The sequence below is a fragment of the Lissotriton helveticus genome, chromosome 1_1 (assembly GCF_964261635.1).
Source record: "Lissotriton helveticus chromosome 1_1, aLisHel1.1, whole genome shotgun sequence".
Lineage (NCBI taxonomy): Eukaryota > Metazoa > Chordata > Amphibia > Caudata > Salamandridae > Lissotriton > Lissotriton helveticus.
This window is the reverse complement of record NC_136057.1, coordinates 1,766,373,481-1,766,396,699: the sequence shown is the minus strand read 5'-3', so window position 1 is coordinate 1,766,396,699 and position 23,219 is coordinate 1,766,373,481. Positions and strand designations below refer to the sequence as shown.

Below are 23,219 nucleotides of genomic sequence, written 5' to 3'. Positions count from 1 at the left end.
GCTCCAACACATTCAGAACGCCTCTGCACGCCTGATCCTCAACATCCCTCGCTGCAGGTACATCACACCCCACCTAGGAGACCTGCACTTGCTCCCGGTCAACAAGAGGATAACCTTCAAGCTACTCACAGACGCACACAAGGCACTCCACAGCACCGGACCAACGTACCTCAACAGACGACTCAGGGTCTACACCCCCACCCGCCAGCTCCGCTCTGTCGACCTCGCCCTCGCCACAGTCCCCCGCTTCCGAAGAGCAACCTCCGGCGGCATATCGTTCTCTCACCTCGCTGCCAAGACCTGGTACACCCTCCCCATCCACCTACGGCAGACCCAAGACCTGCTGACCTTCAGAAAACTCCTCAAGATCTGGCTTTTCGAGCAGTAGCAGCATTCCCCACCCCAGCGCCTTGATACCCTCAAGGGTGAGTAGTGCGCTTTACAAATGAAATGATTGATTGATTGATTGATTGATTGACAGTGCACCTGACTTTTGAGGATCCACCCCTAACCATTTCTGTCATGTGTGGCCAAAATGCGAGCACTGGCTAAACATGTCACATATGACACAGAGCCACTTCGCAGCATGCTTTTAGATTGTGTGTGATTGTTGCATTGTAGGGTAGAACGTGTTGTCCATAACATTGTGCGCGGACAAGACTCCTCACAGAAACCCTAGGATGTTGGTGGTTGTGAGCTGAGCAGGCGAATGTACAACATGATCGGGCACTCTGGGCCACCAGCACCTGTTCTTCAGGGAAGTCTAGCAAAGTGAATCATTTTTATAAGCATTTCCTCTCCATGTGGTTAATTTGAATGTGCTAATTGGAGAGGCGTATTTGAAATTCTTGGAAGTAAAAGCATTAATATATTAGAAGAACCGAAGGAGGGGGAGTGGGAGTGCGAGAAAGAGAGAAGGTGTTTAGCAAAAAGAAAAACAGAGAGAAGTAGGGAGGGCGAAGAGAAGAATTCTTTTCTAAGGCTGCTGTTGTTGTCCACGCCCAAGAAGTGCGTAGAGGTCTTACATAGAACCGCTTTGCAGAGCCTCAGGCAGATAGGAGGAAGGCGCGCAAAGATTTAGAAGCCAGGAGAGAGCCTGAGTGACGGGAGATGTATTCATTATCATTGGCGGACTTGGAATATGCACAGGGGACGTGTGCACGTGTCATGTGCGTGCATGACGCGCACAGGAGAAAGGTACGCATAGAAGCCAGGAGAGAGCCTGAGCGATGGGAGATGTATTCATTATCACTAATGGACATGGAATAGTGCACAGGGGACGTGTGCACGTGTCATGCGCATGCACGAGGCACACAGAAGGAAGGCGCGCATAGATTTAGAAGCCAGGAGAGAGCCTGAGTGACAGGAGATGTATTCATTATCACTGGCGGACGTGGAATAGTGCACAGGGGACATGTGCACGTGTCATGTGCTTGCATGATGCGCACAGGAGTAAGGTGTGCATAGAAGCCAGGAGAGAGCCTGAGCGATGGGAGATGTATTCATTATCACTGGCCGAAGCAGAATTAGGGGGCGGCAGATGCGGTGTGTCCTGTAACCCCCCAGGAACAGATTTTACACAGAGGATTGGTGTACCCGTCGGGGCCTGGGATGTTCACAACAAACACGGCCTAATTTCAGCGCCTCCCGGGGCAGAGGTTGCACACTCTGGAGGCCGCATTGAAATCAGGATTTCACGCTGGATTCCGCACTCCTAAGAGAGGCTCTAGTTAAAGGAAAGAAACAAATAACAAATATCTCAGGGTCTGAGCCGTCCTAATAGAGGGCTGTGGTGCAAACACGTCTGCCGCAGCAAAATAACAATAAATACAAGCCTGCGAGTGGTCGCGCGCGCGCCACAGTGAGCAATCTGTTTTCAATTATTGCACACGCATCTGTACACGATAATTGAAAACAGATGTGTCCTGTGCGGGACCGCAAGCAATAGGCCATGTGCGGAGCAAAGGTGGGACATGCACCCGCCTTTGCCCAAATGCGTGCTGTCTTTCTCAGAAAGATGCACGCAAAGGCGAATAGCCTCTGAACGTAAACAAACCACACGCACAAGCGTGTGTTGAGCTTTCCAAAGCCCTTTTACTGTTTACATAAAGTATCGCCAGAGCAGCACATGCACGCTGCTACAGGCTCGACCTAAAATTGATATTAACAACGATGCTCTTAACAACAATATTACTTACCTGAAAAAACAATATACTTGACAATGATATTTCTGGATCACAATATTTTTGCATCTAGATGCAAAACCCTATGCTAATCTGTATTTACAACAAAATATCAAAGCTGCCATGGCATCTGAAGTGAGAACTCTTTACACCATGTGCTGCTTGAAAAGCCAGAGGGGCACACAACAGACACTGGTGAAGGGGCGGCTCCTCCATTGGAGTGGAGGAGCATTGCCCCACTTAACCCCTTCCATGCTGGGCCGATTCCGCCGCTGTGCGGTAAACAAAAGAACAGGGCGGGGCCGTGACGAATCCCATCCGTCATCAGCACACGAGCACCGTGGAGCGTGAAGGCTGGGGTTCGTCATCAGCATGGAAGGGGTTAAAATTTCCACACAAAACCTATTAAAAATAAAATTGGAATGTAGTATCATTTCAATTTTCATCTCCATCCTAAGCCAAGCGTCAGGACGGGGGAGGGGGTCGCTGCTGAGTGACAGCAGCAGAGAGGAGGGTTGGCTGCCTATGCACTTATGTCTAAAGTGTGCATATCTTTTTGTCCGGCTCTCTTGAGACGGCCAGCCACACATGCACACTTTAAACATCTCTAATCCAACTGTCTTAAAACAGCTGAGTTAGAGTCAGTGCAGTCATCCAGGGAGCTCTGGAGCGCTAAGTGAGGCCGCTCCCTCCAATCAGGGCATTGCTCTCACAGCATGAGAGCAGCACCCTGATTGCTCAAGAGAGTTCCAGGCTCCAGCTTCCTCTTCCTATGGAGGTCCGGGTTTGGGGACGTTGTGCTCACCAAGGATGTTTTTTACAATGTATTTACTTATTTTTCGCCTCCCTTCTCATCGTAGTTGCCAGCTGTTACTGCACTGGTGTCTTGGGAAGAGGTTGATGGTGTTAAGGGGACTTGAGGTGTTCTGTGGTGTATAAATTTGACACTGAAGTATCGTCAGGAGGGAGGTATGCTAATTGGATTTGTTCTCTTGGAAGTGCAGTCAGCAGAATTTGCCAAGCACTTCAGCACCTCTTCAGGAGTATCAAGTACTATAAAAATGCAATTAAATTGAAAAACAGTATAATTATGTACCACTTCTTTCAATTAAAGACAAAGCATTAACCCTTGATAGATAACAGGATAAAGAGATACCCATTTTGTGGCTATACTGTGCAGCCAGGAAACCTGGGAAGAATCACAGGTACCATAATTGGCCAACTTGCGAAATTCAAGTCAATTATTAGGCATGGGCAAAATTTTGACTACGCTTGCATCATTCATGTTATGCCAAGAATTTTACACTTTGCTAGTTAAACAAAATTCCCCAAATTATCCCATTGTTCCATTTTGCGTAGTTACATGCTATTTGAGGAAAGAAATGTAAAGAGAAGGGTATACTCCACAAATATGTACAGCAAACCCAGGAATGCATGTAAACAGCATTTGAGACAGTCTGTGTATTTGCATGTATTGTTACATTAAAGCCAGTCCTGTTGGCTTTGCCAAAGGTTTTTGAGAAAATTGGCCCAATATTTTTTAGTTGTCATTGCAATTGTACACTTATTTTGTGATATAATTGCACGTGCAATGTGACTTCTTATTTTGGTGTAAGCTGTTTTAGCCTTATTAACAAACTGCACTTCGGACTAAGTTTTGCCTATATTTATATGTGCAGATCTCTACCCAGACTGAGTGGTCTCTGCACATGTTAGTATAGATTATAGTAGTAAATGTGTGAGGGACAAAGGGGAGTGGGCAGAATAAGGGGCAGATTTACTACTAAAGGGGATGGAATTAGGAGGAGTAAGATTTAGGAAGAGGCCGCAAGAGGTTTAGGAATGGACCCCACCGAACCATACCAGAGTAGGGAAATGTCTTTAGTCTAGGGGAGGAGATATGTTACTTAGAGCCCGATTACGATGTTGGGCGGACCACCAGCGATAGACTATCGGTGGCAGTACGCTCGACATCTAGGGTAACGGTCTGACTGGCAGTCAGAGCTCATCGGGTGGGGGGAAAGCCCACCATCCCTGACAGGCTCAACAAGTCTATCAGAGCGGCAGTCAGAGCTTTAATCCCTACAATGGAGGTGGTGCCTGCGGAAGCACCGCCATAGGGACTAGGATGTCAGTTCCGATAACTTTTTCATGGCAATCCCACTGTTGTGAAAACACTGTCTTAAACAGACTATGGGGGGCCCCAGCAGGATCCCCATCCTCTGTAGTCCTCTGCTATGTGTGCAGGGGAGCACATGGGATGCCCCCCAAACATCCATGCAATGTGTGCCAGGCACCAAATGGTGCCTGGCACACGGTGCATGGATGTTTTCAAAATGCTTTTTACTTTTGTGGCTTGTGAAGCGGCCCTATTCCTTGCCTGATGCACAAACACAATGGTAAAAAGTATTTTACAACTGTCTGCATGGCGGTCATATTGTAATTGGACGATCAGAACCGCCAACTCCTTTTTAGACAGTCTCGTGCCCGAAACAATGGCGGCTGGACACTCAACCAACCACCATCATAATGAAGCCCTTGGACTTTTGTAGTAAGTTTACACTCAAAGTTTGTGAATACCAAAAGTAGTAACCTTACTAGGTAAGTGCAAACTTACTCAAAAGGGTACTTACCTTTGTGAATCAGGCCCCCTGAGTTGTAACTGTAAATGGAATGGAATCAGTAACTGTGCTTGTAATTTGAATTTGAATTGCAAATATAATGTAGGTTATTACATCTGTAATGCAAGATGTAACTACATGGGTCATTTTAATTTTAGTATAGCTGTTCATGTCATTTAAATTCTAGTCTGAGAAATCATTCAAGTTGTAATCTATATTCTAATTATAACAATAATAATAATAATACACACATACATACATACAAACATATTTTCAAACGTGGCATTATCTTTTATTCCCTCTCTCAAGATAGAATTTGTTTAATCCAGTGACATGCCTGGAATTTAATTCTTCTATAGGCAGTTTATTCCACACAATAATGGTTGGCTAACTAGATATTAGACTAAAGACCCTTAAACTCATTGTGGAGACTCCCCCATGAGTGTGGAGGCCCTTTGTGAACCAGGCCCTTAGTCTAAATCCAACTTCAGTAAATCTGGCTGAATTATTGATGTAAGCACCCCAGAATTGTTAATGAAACAATTTGCTCATTGGTTTAACATTACAACACATTATTACAGGACTGTTCACTTAAAAGAGTGAGCACAGCCACAGAGTTATTTTACCTTGTAGCCCCATCACGCTGCTAATGACTACTATGTGTCCGGCCCGCCTCCTTTTCATGTCCGGCAGCACTGCTTTGATCATCCGTACTGCTCCAAAGAAGTTGGTCTCAAAGACTTTTCTCATGTCATCCATAGTGATGCTCTCTATTGGCCCAATCTGCCCAATGCCTGCGTTGTTCACTGCAACCAGATGGTAAGAGTTAAATGCCCTTCTTTCATATGGCTTACTTTAGTGTGTCAGATATTATACTCAATATCAATGCTTTCCCCAACAACCTTGTTCCTAAATAAACATGTGTTTATAACAGTGAGCAACCCGGAATACCCTTGAGGGCCTGGGTAAATGTAAATGGAAGGGTAAGGAGTGCCTTCAAGGGGATTTGTTTTAGAGTATCTCTCTGGATTAATTTAAGAAAACCAATTTTAAGGACTATTCAATGGTCCTACAGTGAAATCAATCAACAATAAACATTTATCCAAATTATACAAAAAATACACATTAATGTTCAACACAACACAAATACAAAAGAACACAAGACGTTGTAGTCGTTTCATATTAGTTACCAAATGTAACGTTACTATTCCAAGATGGCGCCGATTTAGAAATGCTAGTCCTATTTCGCGCTCCAAACCAATGTAAACCGAAGCCGACACTGCAGTCACGTTGATCCTCTGACCCAGAGCGTTTTTCGTGCTGCTTAACAGATCGTTTGACCTGAAGATAAGGTAATACGTGGTGTTAACTATTTTGTTTGATCTCCTGATTATTGAGGGAAGATCCAACATGCACCTAATATAGTTGCATTTTTGTTTTTTCAGATTGCAACTAATCTGCCATCTAGCTATTCATACTGGAATCAGTTTCCAAGTGATTATAAGGTAAACATATAGACCTACATACTGTTTCTATAACCTAACACTATTTGAAGCACAGCTCTAAAACGGTTTCATATACCTTTTTCAGAGCACTACGGCTTTACTGCACGCCAGGCAAGTTGCTCAGCCCTACGACAGCAGGCTTCAACATAACTTTACAGTAGTATTCTACACTATCTGAAGCTGTCTGCACTAATAGAAGGTACAATTAGATAGTAACAGCATTATGACTGTGAGAGAGTGGCCATTAGCTTAATATATATTTATTAGAAGTGCGCTCATTTCGTTTTAGAGTGCATCGTATCAATCTTCAAACCACCTATGGGTAACGATCCCTTGATTTTTAATAAAGGTAAAGTTACAAGCTTATATTTTTTAGAGTGGCAATATCTTCCGAGCGATAGTTTGGTTTTTAAATACGGTGCTCTACGTTTTTTCAGATAGTCATGTCTTCACTTACCAACAGACAAGTTGTTTCACATCGCTTTTGAAGGGCTCAGCAATCTCTCGCGTTTATGTTTTAACCACCTACCATTGGTCTGACCCACACTAGACTTACAGGTACATTTATAGATTCTGATAATTTTAACGTATTACAGAGTGCATATATACATGGACATAATTATTAATCGGCATCTGTTAACTCCATGTTGTTTCAGTGCCTGCAAGCATTGTACTTTTAATCAAGTTTTGCTCATCAGTTTTGATTTGTTCTATTTGAATTTTCTCGTGCCGACAGTTGAGGTATGCTAAAGATGCTTTACTATTCTATATGTGACATATCATTATTTGTAATTTTCTGTGTGATTCTGCAAACTAGGTTAACGTTTTCTTCTAACCAATAAGTCAAATGCTATCATTCTAATGATCAACATTGTTACAAACCCTTATACTGGTTTTACTTTGAAAGTCAGGCCTACCTATTTCTTGTTGATGATATTGATAATAAGGTGGTCACTTGCTCTTCAACGTTCGAAGTCAACCTACAATTATGGATTTAAAAATTTGAGAATATGATATATGATGCGGGTCTTGTTTCGTTGCACCCAAATGAATTATTGTTGATTTAGAGTTTTTGCAGGTGTAATATCAGTAATATGGGACATTATTATTCTTTAATGAAATGAAAAAAATGTTTTACATTTTAATGCCTGATATAAATCTATGTCGGCATCAATAGGTCAAACAATCTATGATTTGTATGTTGTTTTTTCGTTTTTATGTATTTTGTCTTAAACACTGGTGGCATATATATAGATATGTGTTCAAACTTATGGATAAAAGTATAATTGTAAACATTTTTTGTTTCATATTGTACTAGGGCATTACAAATATAGATTGAACAGTCCTGAAGATGGTCTTGCAGATGAATACATAGGAGACCGAAACGTCGACCAACGCCTCTTCCTATCTATTTATCAAATTGAAAATCAGGAAAGGTGTCATCAGTATCTACAGAGTTATATATTTGCCAATCACTGATATTCCTGTAGTTCTGTTTATATATTTGTATCTAACTCCTTCTGCCTTTTAATATTGATGATAAATTCAACTCTTTTTCATATACTCCCGTCTTCCTTGTTTTTCTTGTTTTTTTTGTATTTGTGTTGTGTTGAACATTAATGTGTAGTTTTGTATAATTTGGATAAAGGTTTATTGTTGATTGATTTCACTGTAGGATCATTGAATAGTCCTTAAAATTGGTTTTCTTAAATTAATCCAGAGAGATACTCTAAAACAAATCCCCTTGAAGGCACTCCTTACCCTTCCTATATAAACATGGCACAAAGAAAGATGAATTAACCCCTTTGCTGCGGGGGTTATTCCCCCGCTTTGCTGGGGGGGAGGGGGGCGCGCACAGCGCCCCCATGCTCATGACGAGCTGAGCTTGTCATGAGCTATGGCGCTCCTGTGCTCATGACGAGCTGAGCTCGTCACAGGTGTATTGCCTCCCGTGGAACGCTCAGCACAGCGGGGGAATTCTCCCCGCACCTGAGCGTTCCATGGGCCATGACGAGCTGAGCTCATCATGAGCACCGGAGCGCCGTGGCTCATGATGAGCTGAGCTCGTCATGAGCGTCCAAGGTGGAGCGAATACTATGGACCCCCTTGACTCCCAACGCCCGACACCCGTCTCCTTCTGCTATGCTCTTGCTAACGCCTACATGCTCCCCCCCCACAGTTCCGTCCCCCCAGTTACCTGGCACCACCGCTATGCGAACTATACAGGCCCCGATCCAACGACCCCTATGGCGGGGACTCACATGTCTATTGTTAATCTTCTTTCTCCCTTGCAGAGTTTGTTTCCTGTATCCTAGCCTGAATACTTGTCTGATTGGTCTGTAATGTTCAGTGGATGAAATGCCAAATTACACAGGTTTATGTACAGAAAAGTTGCGCGAACGGCTGACCGCGGCTGAATGTTGACACCACGCCAGCAGATGATCTACTCTGTACTCATGCTTGATGATGCAACAATCACACAGATTGCTACCTCGATATTTTGGTTATTGTGTTACTCACCAGTGTCACTTGTGTACCATGTAACTTACTGTCAGCATTGTGCCTTGCACAGATTGCCACCTTTATATGTTGGCTATATTGGGTACTCACTAGTGTCACTTGTGTACCATGTAACTTACTGTCTGCATTGTTCTTTGCACATCTGCACCACTATCGTCCAACCTCCTATACCCACCTTTACCGCCACACCGACCTATACCGCCATCCTAACATGGAGCCCATCGGCAAACACACATATAAAATCAACTACCCACCCACGCTCACCAAAAAAGCCGCTAAACGCTTTAAACACAACTTCCTGAGGTCTCACCCTGAAACCCCCTTTGTTGACACCTACTTCTCACCGGTCAATGGATCTCTGAACATCGATATCATCTTCCACACCACTCGCAGAGCTCAATGGAGAAAAACGTTCCTCACCTTACTCACTGTCTCCACCACCAGGAAATCTGCTCATGGCTTAACTCTCTCCATCACACCATCCCAACTCTTCCTAGGCAGAACCACCATTACTATCTACATTAACGGGATTGTCCTAATTCAATCCTCAGACAGGAACCTGGAACTACTAGATAACCTGTTCCCCACTTTCAAAGAGAACCTCTCCAACCTTCGGACTTCCATTCACATCCCCTCCAGTAATATCACCCCGGACTTCACAGCCCCCACTGACAACCCTTCTAACCCAGCTCAGCACCAGAACGACATGCATTCCCTCAGTTCCCCCATCACACCAGTCACTCACCCACCTGCTGTAACCACCCCACACTGCTCAATCACAGACACAAACTTCTCCCCCTCATACACCAGCCGCCCCCACACCAGCCGCCCCCACACCTCCATCCCTGGGACCCCCACTCATAACACTCCCACTCCTCCTCTCCCCCCTGACATCATAGACCCCACCCACAACACCTCTAATCTAGCTCAGCTCCAGTTCGACACATGTAGCGACAAATCCCACCCTCTGTCCCCCCACTCTCAGCCCCCACTCCCACACGCTAACTAACCATGCAGAGCTCACCACATCTACTATCTTAACTCCCCCTCCACACGACAGGACCATCTCCAACTCCAACCCCATCTCCCTCCCCACTCTCAGCCCTCACTACCCCTCAGGCTCCCCCATCACCACCATCATACACTCCACTTCCACCCCGCTCTCTCCGCCTGCCACGAATTCCCTCCTCCATGCCACCAACTTCCTCCGTACTTCATTCACTCCCATCGCCCCCTTACCCTCTCTCCTCCCTAAAACCAACCCAGGCGACGACATCACGGAGCCCCGCATGAACACCCACCCTCCCCCCCACTCGCACGATAGGCCACAGGTTAGCCACTCACCCATGACCTCCACCCCCAGCACTAACACTTATCCCACGCTGGAAAACATTATGTCCTCCCTCCTACAACTCAAAGAAGAAATTCACACCATCAAAGAAGACATGCACACCATCAAAGAGCGACTCACCGCACCCCCTAGACTCACCTCACTTACCACCACCCCACCTCTCAACTTGCTCTCCTCCCGTCCTGACAACGCTCCTAAGCTACGTCCCTCACACAGGACCGCGATCCATACCCACAATAGCAAAAAACGGACCCGCCGCACTCACTGGACCGCGATCCCTTCCCACAATCGTAACAACCGCCCCCGTCGCACATGCAACCCTCTTTCGGATCTCGACACTCTCTCCCTCCTCCGCTCCTACGACCCTGCTCCCATAAACCACACAACCGCCTCGCACCTCCCCATTCCCACGATACACTCAAATACCCGTAGACCCTCCAATCCAAACAACAGAATCTCCGTCCCGAATAACCTTAGAAAAGTCCCCCTCTCCCTAGTACCCTCTTCCTCCCCGGACACACCACGTCTCAAATGCACTCTCCTAAACTGCAGATCGGCTTCTAGACACTCCTCCGCCATCGCCGACCTCATACTAACATTGGACCTTGACCTAATTATCCTGACTGAAACCTGGCTAACCGAATCTTCTACACCTATAATGGACATTCTGGTTCCCCCAACTACCTCATCAGTAGGCTTGATAGGTCTGGCAAGATAGGGGGCGGAATCGCATGCATATACAGGAACAGCCTTTCTGTTCTGAAAGTCTCCGAGCCTTCTCTACCCTCTCCAACCTCCTACGAATACATCTGCCTCGATATCATCAGTGATGGCAAACCAATATGTTCTCTTCATGGCATATACCACCCACCCAGAGACAACCTCATCTTCGCCCAACAAATCATGGACATGATTTCAACCAACGCCGGACGACAGCTCACCCAAATATACCTTGGTGACTTCAACCTTCATTGGAACGATCCCAATGATGCGGTGGTAAATAGTCTTAAAAACTTCCTCAGCGCCCTGGACCTCACACAATTATGCAACAGCCCGACTCACGAGAAAGGTTTTATCCTCGACCTTATCATCGCCAAAGAGGACGCTACTCAACTTGAGTCTATCCAACCCTGTGACTGGTCAGACCATCATATTGTCCCATTCCACATCAATGAAAAAGTTAAACTCAACTCGGTTCAAACATCCAGACCTAAAGTCTGGAAAAGAGACCTGAAAAAACTCAACCCATTCTCCATACCCCCGAACAGCCGAGACCTCCTACTCCCACCTACGGGCGCAACAGATGTCCAATCCCTGACTGACCACTATCTCAACACCATGACCTCAATGATTAATCCTTGACCCAGCCTTGAGGAAAATAGCCGGGGCTGGAGGTACTCTGCTGTTCATTTTAAAAAAACTTGTACTTTTATGCATTGTATCTTCTGTGTCACTATTTCCTGTTTTTAAACCACTAAGCACAACTTAGCGCTCAATCCTACCTTAGCGCCCAGCTGATCCAAGAGCTGCTCGCGCTCTTTCAGGTTCTTGTCTGCCGCCGCCATCCCCAGCGGCGTGCGCGCTAACTACGCCCCCTTGGAGGCCACGCCCCCTCATCCGCCCTACTTAACCCGCTGATTCAGAGCGGCTACCATCAAACCTTGACCCAGCCTTGAGGCAAATAGCCGGGGCTGGAGGTACTCTGCTGTTCATTTTAAAAATACTTGTACTTTTATGCACTGTATCTTCTGTGTCACTATTTCCTGTTTTTAAACCACTAAGCACAACTTAGCGCTCAATCCTACCTTAGCGCCCAGCTGATCCAAGAGCTGCTCGCGCTCTTTCAGGTTCTTGTCTGCCGCCGCCATCCCCAGCGGCGTGCGCGCTAACTACGCCCCCTTGGAGGCCACGCCCCCTCATCCGCCCTACTTAACCCGCTGATTCAGAGCGGCTACCATCAAACCTTGACCCAGCCTTGAGGCAAATAGCCGGGGCTGGAGGTACTCTGCTGTTCATTTTAAAAAAAACTTGTACTTTTATGCACTGTATCTTCTGTGTCACTATTTCCTGTTTTTAAACCACTAAGCACAACTTAGCGCTCAATCCTACCTTAGCGCCCAGCTGATCCAAGAGCTGCTCGCGCTCTTTCAGGTTCTTGTCTGCCGCCGCCATCCCCAGCGGCGTGCGCGCTAACTACGCCCCCTTGGAGGCCACGCCCCCTCATCCGCCCTACTTAACCCGCTGATTCAGAGCGGCTACCATCAAACCTTGACCCAGCCTTGAGGCAAATAGCCGGGGCTGGAGGTACTCTGCTGTTCATTTTTAAAAAAACTTGTACTTTTATGCACTGTATCTTCTGTGTCACTATTTCCTGTTTTTAAACCACTAAGCACAACTTAGCGCTCAATCCTACCTTAGCGCCCAGCTGATCCAAGAGCTGCTCGCGCTCTTTCAGGTTCTTGTCTGCCGCCGCCATCCCCAGCGGCGTGCGCGCTAACTACGCCCCCTTGGAGGCCACGCCCCCTCATCCGCCCTACTTAACCCGCTGATTCAGAGCGGCTACCATCAAACCTTGACCCAGCCTTGAGGCAAATAGCCGGGGCTGGAGGTACTCTGCTGTTCATTTTAAAAATACTTGTACTTTTATGCACTGTATCTTCTGTGTCACTATTTCCTGTTTTTAAACCACTAAGCACAACTTAGCGCTCAATCCTACCTTAGCGCCCAGCTGATCCAAGAGCTGCTCGCGCTCTTTCAGGTTCTTGTCTGCCGCCGCCATCCCCAGCGGCGTGCGCGCTAACTACGCCCCCTTGGAGGCCACGCCCCCTTGTCCGCCCTACAAATGTGCATACACAGGACGCGCAGCGGACGAGCGCAGCGGGAGCGCCGTTTGTGCGCCGAAGGCGCGCCCAAGGTAAGCCCGTCTGCGCCCGTCCGCGCACGACCGGGCACAGGGCCAGACGCTATGCCGGAACCTGCCACCACTAGGAGACTTTACACCCGGCGAGACCTCCTCAGCCTTAGACCTTCGAAAAATAACATCTGTCATGCCATATATGACCTAAACGTCCCCTTCACTAGCTGTAACATCTGCAAACCTGGAAACCTTCACCTTCCCAGGACGGCCGCTCCACTCCCTGGACTCAAATTAGCGACACTTAACTGTCGATCGCTCCCCAAGCACGCCCGCCTCATAAACCACCTAATTGATGAACACGAGTTGGATATTCTCTTCTTAACCGAAACCTGGATCACCGGTCACTCTAACTCCGACATTGTCTCAGCCCTTCCCCCGGGATATCTCATCATGTCCCAACCTCGCCCTTTAGGTCGAGGTGGTGGTATAGCCATCATCCACCGAGACCACTTCACCTGCCGATCTACTGAGATCCAGAGCAAGGAGTCGGAGAGCTGCTTGTTCACTCTGACGCTCTCGCCAACCTACTCCCTGTCAGGCCTCCTGGTCTACAGACCTCCTGGTCATTTCGGCCTCTTCTCTGCCGCCTTATTAGAATCCGTTTCATCCCTGGCCCACTTAACATCCAATTTCCTGATTACAGGCGACCTCAACATCCATTTCAATGATCCTACAGACACGGGGTCGTCTGACTTAATCAGTGAACTCGGCGCCTTCGGCCTCACCCTGATTAACTCAGGAGCCACGCATGTGAAAGGTCATCTACTCGACCCGGTATTCTCGAATATTCCCTCCCTCCAGTTCACCAACTCCCTCCCCCTCCCGTGGACGGACCACTTCTTGGTCTCGACCCATCTCCCAGGAGCCTTTAAAAAACCCCACAACCCCCCTACCTTCACCAAGGACAGATCCTGGGCTAGACTTTCGACGGACAACTGGGCATTGGCGCTTGGCGCTACTACCCCCAGTCTTGCAGCCGACCCCACTACTGGAGACATCCAGTTTAGAGACTGGATTTCCTCCTCCCTCGACAGCCTCATCCCCATTAAAAATCGGGAGGTGAAAACAAAAACCAAGGGCCATGCCCCCTGGTATAACTCTGACCTTAGAGCGCTCCGCAAAGTGTGCAAGAAGGCGGAGAGAGCATGGAGGAAAGATTGGCTCCATAGTAACAAGGACATCTATTACAATGCGGTAAGACAATACAAAACAGCTTTGAAATTAGCTAAATCAACGTTTTACGATAACAGAATAAAAACCGCGACCAATTCAGCCAAAGAATCCTTTCAGATAGTTAAAGAACTACTAAATATCCCAACAGCACCCCCCCTCACTCCCCCCCCCCCCCGACAGAAGCAAGGATCTGGCTAATTACTTCGAGTCTAAAATTCTGCGGATACTGGACTCCCTTCCCACCGTCAGCCCCCCTCCCATCCTGGCTACGGCGGACGAAAACAACAGCCCACAGCTGGAGACTTTCAGGGCAGTTTCCCTCACCGAGGTGACGTCCGCGCTAGAGAAAATGAAAAGCGGCTCCCCCCTTGACCCAGCCCCGGCTAGACTCTTAAAAAAGGTGTCCTCCACCATAGCCCCAATCATCAAGGACCTTATCAACTCTTCCCTTGCTGGTGGAACGGTACCCTCCAACTGGAAGAACGCAGTTGTGAAGGCTTTACTGAAAAAGCCCCAACTGAACCCGGACGACATGTCCAATTACAGACCGATCTCACTGCTCCCTTGTATCAGTAAGATGGCTGAAAAACTAGTCAACTCGCAACTATCCCAGTTTCTCGAGACAAACTATATCCTGCGCCAATCCCAAACTGGGTTTCGACCTGGCCATGGCACGGACACCGCACTCCTCTCCGTCATCGAGGAGGCAAGGTGTATCCTAGACTCAGGGGGATCAGTGGCAGTGATCCTCCTGGACCTTAGCGCCGCCTTTGATACGGTGGATCATCGTGTCCTTCTACACCGCCTGGCCAAGGCAGGTATTGTGGGTACGGCGCGAGCATGGATCGAATCCTTTCTTTCTCATCGATCCTTCCAGGTGTGGGACGGCAACTCCCGGTCAGAACCTCTCCCCCTGAAGAATGGAGTTCCCCAGGGGTCGTCGCTCAGCCCCACCCTGTTTAATGTCTATATGGCTCCCCTGGAAGACGTAGTGGCCCCTTACGGTATAAAAATAATTAATTACGCTGACGATACCCAACTTGTTGTATCTCTGTCTCACCTGGATAACCATCCTGACAGCCTGCTGCACTGTCTCCAGGACATCCATACCTGGATGTGTGACTCGGCCTTGAAGCTGAACGGCGCAAAGACCGAGATCATGCTCCTGGGCAATAAATGGACGACCTTTCCACCCACATCTTGGCCCGACACCTTCGGCGAAATCCCCTCTCCTAGAAAGGAAATCAAGACACTAGGAGTTTGGCTGGAACCTGACCTTACCATGAAAACGCAGGCAGCCAAGACAGCAGGCGCCTGCTTCGGTCTTCTGCGGTCCGTACGTAAGATCTTACCCCTTCTTCCCATTCCATCCAGGAAATTACTTGTCCAGGGTCTGGTCTTGGCTCGGCTCGATTACAGCAATGCCATATATCTGGGGGCCCCTGAATACACCTTGGCCAAACTCCAATGTACCCAGAACGCGGCGGCCAGGCTCATTATGAACCTTCCCCCCAGAGCGTCGGCCAAGTCTGCCCTCAAAGCCCTACACTGGCTGCCAGTCCGCCAGAGAGTAGAGTTCAAGGCCCTATGTACCTCCCACAAACTCATCAACGGAGTTGGCCCTGCTGCGCTTAAACACATGGTCACCCCTTACAAAGCCTCAAGACCCCTTCGCTCCGACGCCGAACACCTTGCTACGGTGCCTAAATTTAGGAAGGCCCGCACCGGCGGTCGCCGCTTCTCGGTCAAAGCCTCCACAGCGTGGAACTCACTCCCTCTCAGTCTTCGCCTGGAACCCTCCCACATGGTGTTCCGCAGGAAACTTAAAACCCTCCTTTTCCCCAAATAAAGCACCCCCCTACCCCCCTCTGTATCCTCACAGGTTGAATAGCGCGGGGATGCCTACGGGTCACCAGGCGCTTTAGAAATCGCAAAATAAATAAATAAATAAATAATGAGGCTGCTCCCATGCAGCTAAAAAGAGTCTCCGCTAAAATCTCCAATCCATGGTACGACGGGAGTCTCAATGAAGATAGACGAGCCATGCGAATGGCAGAGCGCACCTGGAGGGCAGCTCCCTCTGCACTGCACCTGAAAACTCTAAAGAAAAAGAGAAATGCCTACTTCAGGAAAATAAAGCGCTCTAAAGGAAACTTCTTCAGCCTCCAGCTTGACCAAGCAAAAAACCGCCCAAGAAAACTGTTTGAGTTAATCAGAACACAATCCAAGGAACAACCCCAACCTCTCAGTACCTTGCACGAAGTACCCGCCGGTGAAGACTTCGCCGCTTTCTTTACCCAAAAAACTGACAACATGAAGAATGATCTCCGCACTGACGCAAGACTCCACACCACACTCAACTGCATAACACCCACCGAACCTAAAAACAATACAACATGGTCAACCTTTGAAACCTACTCCGAAGAAGAAATGGGCAAACTGCTCAGCACCTTGAAACCCTCCAATCACCTCACGGATCCCCTCCCTGCTAACGCTGTCAAAGATTTCATCCCAATGCTCCTTCCGCTTTGGACTAAAATTATCAACAGCTCGCTCCAAGAAGGAACCATCCCCGACTCCCTCAAAGTTGGACAAGTCACACCTTTGCTAAAGAAACCTACTGCCGACCCAAACAACTACCGACCCATTACCAATATTCCCACTCTCGCCAAATTATTGGAAAAATGCGCACAACTACAACTGACTAAACACATTGATCTGTTTGATCTCCTCAACCCCCATCAATCAGGCTTCCGAGCAGGACACAGCACTGAAACTGCTATGACTCACATAATTGATGACGCCCTGCAAATCCTAGATCAAGGTGATACCTGCCTCCTCATCCTTCTTGATCTCTCTTCAGCATTCGACACTGTTAAACATGAAAAGTTACTCGAACTTTTGAACACAAGAATGGGTCTTTCTGGGACTGTTCTCAAGTGGTTCACCTCCTTTTTACACAACAGGTCGCAGAAATTCAAGAGTAACAACCTGTTGTCCTCTCCAATACCTGTTTCGTTAGGCGTCCCCCAAGGATCCTCCCTATCACCAACTCTATTCAACCTAGTTATGGAACCTCTCACCACCTTGCTACAAGCATCCAATGTACTTTTTCACATGTACGCAGATGACACTCAACTATATCTCAAAATACAATCCCCCCAATGACATCTTACTCCTGAACTCGACGATCAGAAGCACCCAATCCTGGCTTGCTGACAATTATCTCGAACTCAATGCTCTGAAAACAGAATTCCTGCTGATCTCACCTCCCGCGAAGATCTCTACCACTCAAACCTGGCTTAAACAGTTAACTGCACTCAATGTCCAACCCACCATAGTGGATTCAGCGAAATCCCTAGGCATAACTCTCGACTCCAATCTCAACATGCAGCATCATATCAGCAAGGCTACTAAGGGAGCGAACTTCCAAATCAATACCCTGAGGAAACTTAAACCCTTCCTACCAGCCAAAGACTTCCAAACTGCAGTACAAGCACTAGTAATCCCGCGAATTGAATACGGCAGCACCACCCTCTGCGGTCTCCCATTAACCACTACCGCACCCCTAAGAGCTTCTCTAAACGCTGCAGCGAGACTCATCACTGGATCAAAAAAATACTCGCATATCTCCCCTGACTTGAAATCACTGGACTGGTTGCCTTTTGAAGCCTGAATACATCTGAAAATCGCCTGCATGACACACAAGGCTCTACACCTGAGCTCTCCCCGATACCTCACTCAGAAGCTGTCAATCTCTGGCGGCTCTAGAAACACTAGAGGCACAAACAATCTTCTGTTAAAACCTCGAAGATTCCGGAAGGAAAAAACCTATAAACGCTCTTTTTCAGGAAGGGCACCCAGGATTTGGAACTCACTCCCTCCAGAAACCAGGCTCATCTCCTCCATCACACTTTTTAAGAAAGAAGTAAAAGCTATCTTTATGGCCAAATACACTTGACCTATTAGCGTGGTTCTGTAAAGACTCTACACCGATCTGTTTTATTCTGCTCGAACTCTATGACTATGTATTCCACCTGTATTATTGACGTCACTGACTATCTATGCACACATTTATCTGTAATATGTATATTATTGATGTACCTGTATTACTTTGCTCCCTCACGTACCTACCCTTCCCACTTATTATGTTTAATTTCACTCTCTTGTTGGTATTCCCGGCTTTGTAAAGCGCTCTGATATCTGCAAAGATCTTGTTCGTGCTATATAAAACTTTCAAAATAAATAAACAATAAAAACAAATTTTTTTAAAAAAATGAGCGTCCAAGGTGTTAAAGATCTGTCAGAATGTGGGATAAAATTTGGGGAGGGGGGACTTTTCCAACTTAATTAACAAATCCTGGTTAAATCTCGTTGAAACTCTTTTCAACTGCTGTGTTGCCATCACACAAACCGTAGACACGTTCACAGAAAAATGTGTGTTCATTTTAAACAGTACCAGCAGTTTCAAACTCAAGAAACCAACAAAATTACATTCCCAGGCCAATTTAGGAAAAAAGAGAAAATGTAATAGGCAACCAGATATTTTTTAAATCTTAATGCAAAAGGTGCTTAGAAAAAGTAAAGCACCATTGAGAAATATCCATTTGTGCTTGACTGCTACCTTTGCATGATTCAGTTCAACCTCAGTAGACTGTAGGTAAGATACACCAAGGGGATTAGGACAAGGTTTAAGGTTGAAGCTGATGGGGGCTCCTCAAAGTCACATATAAATTACATGAAGCTCCCACTAAAGTGGTTGGTCTTGGCACCATACATTCTAGACAAGACTTACCTGGATTCGGTAGCTACCTAAATCACTTCACTGTGGGTATAAATTTGCTGTCTCGCCTAGGTTCAGAGTTTTACATTCACTTTTTGGTTCTCAAAATCCACCAGTGGGAAAGGCTGAAAGCTGCAGACAGGCATGACTCCGCAAGGCAGAGTACCGTTGCTGCAAGGCCTGCTGAACCCATTTTCAGTGTGGCCAAGTGTGATGAACCGGTTGTGCTGTCCAATCCCAGGCGATACTGGTCCTTTTACTGCCAAGAAAAAGGGCAATCTCTCCACAGCCAAGCCAAGCAGCACATGCTTAGGGTCTGACATCACTGCATAGTCCCCCAACCAGTGCAAGGGAAGGACGAGATATTAGCTTTAATACAAATGATGAGTCAGTGCTGACGTTTAGGCCGCAGCGCATATAATCCTCCTTCCAATTGGCCTGCAGCGTGATCAATGCCAGGCACAAGTGAAAAATCAAGAGGGTGGCAAGCGCCACCCATTATCCCCCCTTGTGAATACCTATGTGTGAACCCATAACTTATTATGCCTGTTGGAAGCACTCAACACTTTCTCAAAAGTCCCTTTCTTATCAATAGGCTTTTCCAGAAGGCCATGTACTTATCTGGTTAGGTTTCTTTCTTTCGCAGAGAACTCAATCGACCTCCCTTCCCCTTCAGATCTCCCTGTGAAAACCTGAAATGTTGTATACCAGTAACCATCGGCTCAAATTAAGCACTGTTAGGAAAACGATCCTGTTGTGATATTTTTGTCAACAACGTTATTTACCAACCACGCATCTATTCAACCTTACTTAAGATGTTGAAAATAAACATTTTAAATAGTCACCCTTGTGACCTGCATGTTGCACACAGTTGTCTCTATCAGACACACAAACTTGCTGACCTATCAGACCAGTTCACCTTATGGGTAAAATGCAAAATAGCAAAGATTTGGATTTACCAAAATGGAGAACCTCACACAAGGCAGAATTCAGAAACAGTGAGTTCTGGTTTGAAACTGAATACATTCGAGGTTAAAGGCCTCTTTTCTGTGTTTGTTGGATTGAAGGTGCTATTTATCACACTTGATAAACTCAAAAAGAGGCTCAGAATATTTAGGTGAAATAAATAACATCTGTTCTGTATTCTGGTGTACCACACCAATATATCATTGTCTCTGTAAATAATAAATTGTTTCACATTGTAAAGGTTTGAGAGATTTGAGATGACAAAATTTAACAAAGAGGGATGTACTTAATTCACCTGGGCCTGGATTTCGAGTTTTTACATCCCTTGTGTAAATTCCTGTTTGTGCAGGAGTGGGAATTAGGAGTTGGTTGGTATTTACCACATCTAGAAATTGCCAGGTGAATTAAATATCTCCGTCATTAAATTTCAATAGGTCAAACCTGCTGGAACTTAATAGGGAAAAAGTGTATGGGGTTTAAATTACAATGCAAATGTTGGTAGGGTAAGCACCAAATTCCACACGCTCTTCCCCAGAAACTCGTAATAGGGGCTGTTTTTTCGCACCTGATAACGTATCGCATGGTATCATTATTTCTCTTGTTTGATAAAAAGCACCTTGATTCCAACAATCTCGGAATCAGGACCTAGGTAATTAACGGGTGCGGTAAACAGGGACATAAAAAGGATTTCGGGGGCCCTGGGCCAAACATATTTTGGGGGCCACTGTTTGAACCAGCTTTGAATTTATGATCCCGTTTCAGCTATTTCATGTCCTGTTTGACCACTGCACAGGCACACTGGTCCAAATGATAAATCTGTTAAAATCTAATATTCATGGATAGTGATATATTTTTTCGGTATTATAGTGCAGCAACAGCTCACTAATATTTTTGCAAACAATCTTTGTGACCCCCTCCAATTTCTTAAACTGTTTTGATCTACAACAATTTTTTTATAGATGTTGCATGGTTTTAAAAAACAAACATTTCTCTGCAAAATGTTAGTAATAGACTCCCATTCATCACTCACACTAAAAATAAATTGAAGGAAAATGGTATTTAAATATCTGTTTAGGAATTATTCAAGGTCATCAGGACAAGACTATCTACAGAAGTTAGCTAGCTTTATCAGGCCCTCCCTGAAAGGATGGGGCCCTGGGCCAGGGCCCACTTTGCCCATGCCTTAAAACATCTCTGGCGGTAAATACCACCCAACTTGGAAATACGACGCCTGCGCAAACAGGGCTTTGCACACGTGTCAGAAAACTCAGGCAAATCAGATTTGCGGCCTAAATGTAAATGTTCTAACCAGAGCCCTCCCTGCCTCTCCTCTGCGGATCATATAGTGGTACCTAGGACGTCCACCCTGCGGTCAGGGATGCTGCCGAGGCACTCAGCTACGGATTCATCGCTGCAAACGTCCAGCCGTTTGACAACCAAAGTGTCATTCAGAGAGTTGCCTGCAGCTTCCTCCAGCTTCTCCTTCTTCTTCAGGTCCCTCATGGTGGCAATCACTGTAGAAGACATCAGACACTTTGTAAAGATAACAGCAAGAGAAACAGATATAATGTTACCATATTTTATTCTAATTTTAAATTGCTTTGTTAAGTGCAGCTGTTATTGTTTTTTTCTTTATCACTCCCAAATATATCTATTTTTTTATCTTGTAAATTTGACCATGGAGCCATTTGAGTAAATATAAGACAAGGGACCCCAACTTGACTTCAAATTGTGCCAAGTTGATTTTAATCAAATGGTTTTTGAGGATTACACATTTACATTTGGACAGAGCACATTTTCAATTAGGTTAAATTAGCCTAATCTACATTACTAATTATGTCAAAAAATGTAAGTTCTTTCGGATAACAAACCCCAAAATTAAAATGCATATTTTTAAAAGTATCATCTTTGTCTCAAACATATGGTGTTGCAATTGTATACTAAAGAGAAAACTATTTTATTCATATGTTGCCATTTCTTGTAACAAAAATGGAAATCATAAATGCTCATTCCTTTTACAATCACGCATCATAAAAAAGATGCAAAATTAGTTTGTGTAGTTCTATGGAGAAATGAATTTAATCTGAAGTACCCATGCCAATAAAACTACTCAATACTAAAGAGGAACACACCCATAGCATCTATTCTAAAGGGTGAAAGAAGGTGTACTGTGGCAGGTATGATTTCCTTTGCACAATAACACCTCAGTGAAAAAACTTAGTAATGTCATTCAATGCTTGCTTGCCTTGTCTTGATACCTTATCAGGCGTTACTTTATTACAGTACACAGAAGGATTTTGGATTTTCTTGATTTATTTTGTATCTTTTTGGGGAACTGCGAGTGAGGCAGAAACTTTATTGAAAGAGGAGAATCTCAGCATTATAGTACATTGTCATTTATAGTGCACATGTGCCAAGAGGAACGATGTAAATTGTAAATTTGTTTTACTCATTGACCGAGATGGCAAATTTTAAAAACATATTCGTATTGAAGAAATGAAAGGCCTCATTTACAAGAATCGAACACATCAGCATGATGCATCATTTTCCTTGAACATGGGACACCATGGATGACTGTATTTATAATACAGGGTGCCATGGTGCAAGGATTAATAGATGCATCAAAAATTCTAAAACATCTGTAGGGGCAAAAGTGACGCATTGCTGGAGTTGGGTGTAAAACTCATGCAACTCCAGCAATGTGTCAGAACACATAGGTGAGTCTCATAGTAAAATCCCTGCTTCAATATTTATGCCTGGTGTGAGCAGGCATAAGGATTTTGACTCAATGAAGTCGTAGAGTGACCCAGTGAAATGTTGTAAATGTCACTGTGCCAGTTCTATGTGGCTTTTTGTGCCGGAGCGCCTACCCTGCAAACATTATACCTGGCACAGGCATAATGTGATAGCTCTACAAACTGACACACTGAGCCCAATACGTCAGTTTGTAGATTTGGCACAGTGTGGCACTTTGAATGCAAGGCGACTGCGTCAAAAAAATTTGCACAGCGACGGTGCAAAGGGCTTGTAAATAAGCCCATTAGGACCAGAAATAGGTAAATAGCATTTACCGATTGGAAAAAAACGAATTTTACCCATTCAGTATTTTCGAATCGGTAAATGCTATGTAGCAAATCATTTGGTAAAAATTACCGAATCGGTATTTACCGATTCGGTAATTGCCATTCATTCCTATGGGC

General features: G+C 45.7%; 1 protein-coding gene and 1 long non-coding RNA gene across 2 annotated transcripts in view; one reads left to right on the top strand and one right to left on the bottom strand.

Moving 5' to 3' along the window:
• The window catches only part of RDH8 (retinol dehydrogenase 8), a 300,538-nt gene that overhangs the window by 127,154 nt on the left and 150,165 nt on the right, over positions 1–23,219 (bottom strand). Inside the window, exons 2-3 of the mRNA XM_078659182.1 lie at positions 21,372–21,533; positions 5,431–5,610 (exon numbers count right to left, since the gene is read on the bottom strand). Coding sequence (XP_078515308.1) covers positions 5,431–5,610; positions 21,372–21,533 — 342 coding nt within the window. The remainder of the gene's footprint in view (positions 1–5,430; positions 5,611–21,371; positions 21,534–23,219) is intronic.
• On the top strand, positions 6,067–7,818 carry LOC144774377 (uncharacterized). Its single transcript, XR_013600219.1, has 5 exons — positions 6,067–6,156; positions 6,250–6,309; positions 6,395–6,508; positions 6,747–6,867; positions 7,628–7,818. It is a non-coding gene; the product is annotated as an uncharacterized LOC144774377 (long non-coding RNA).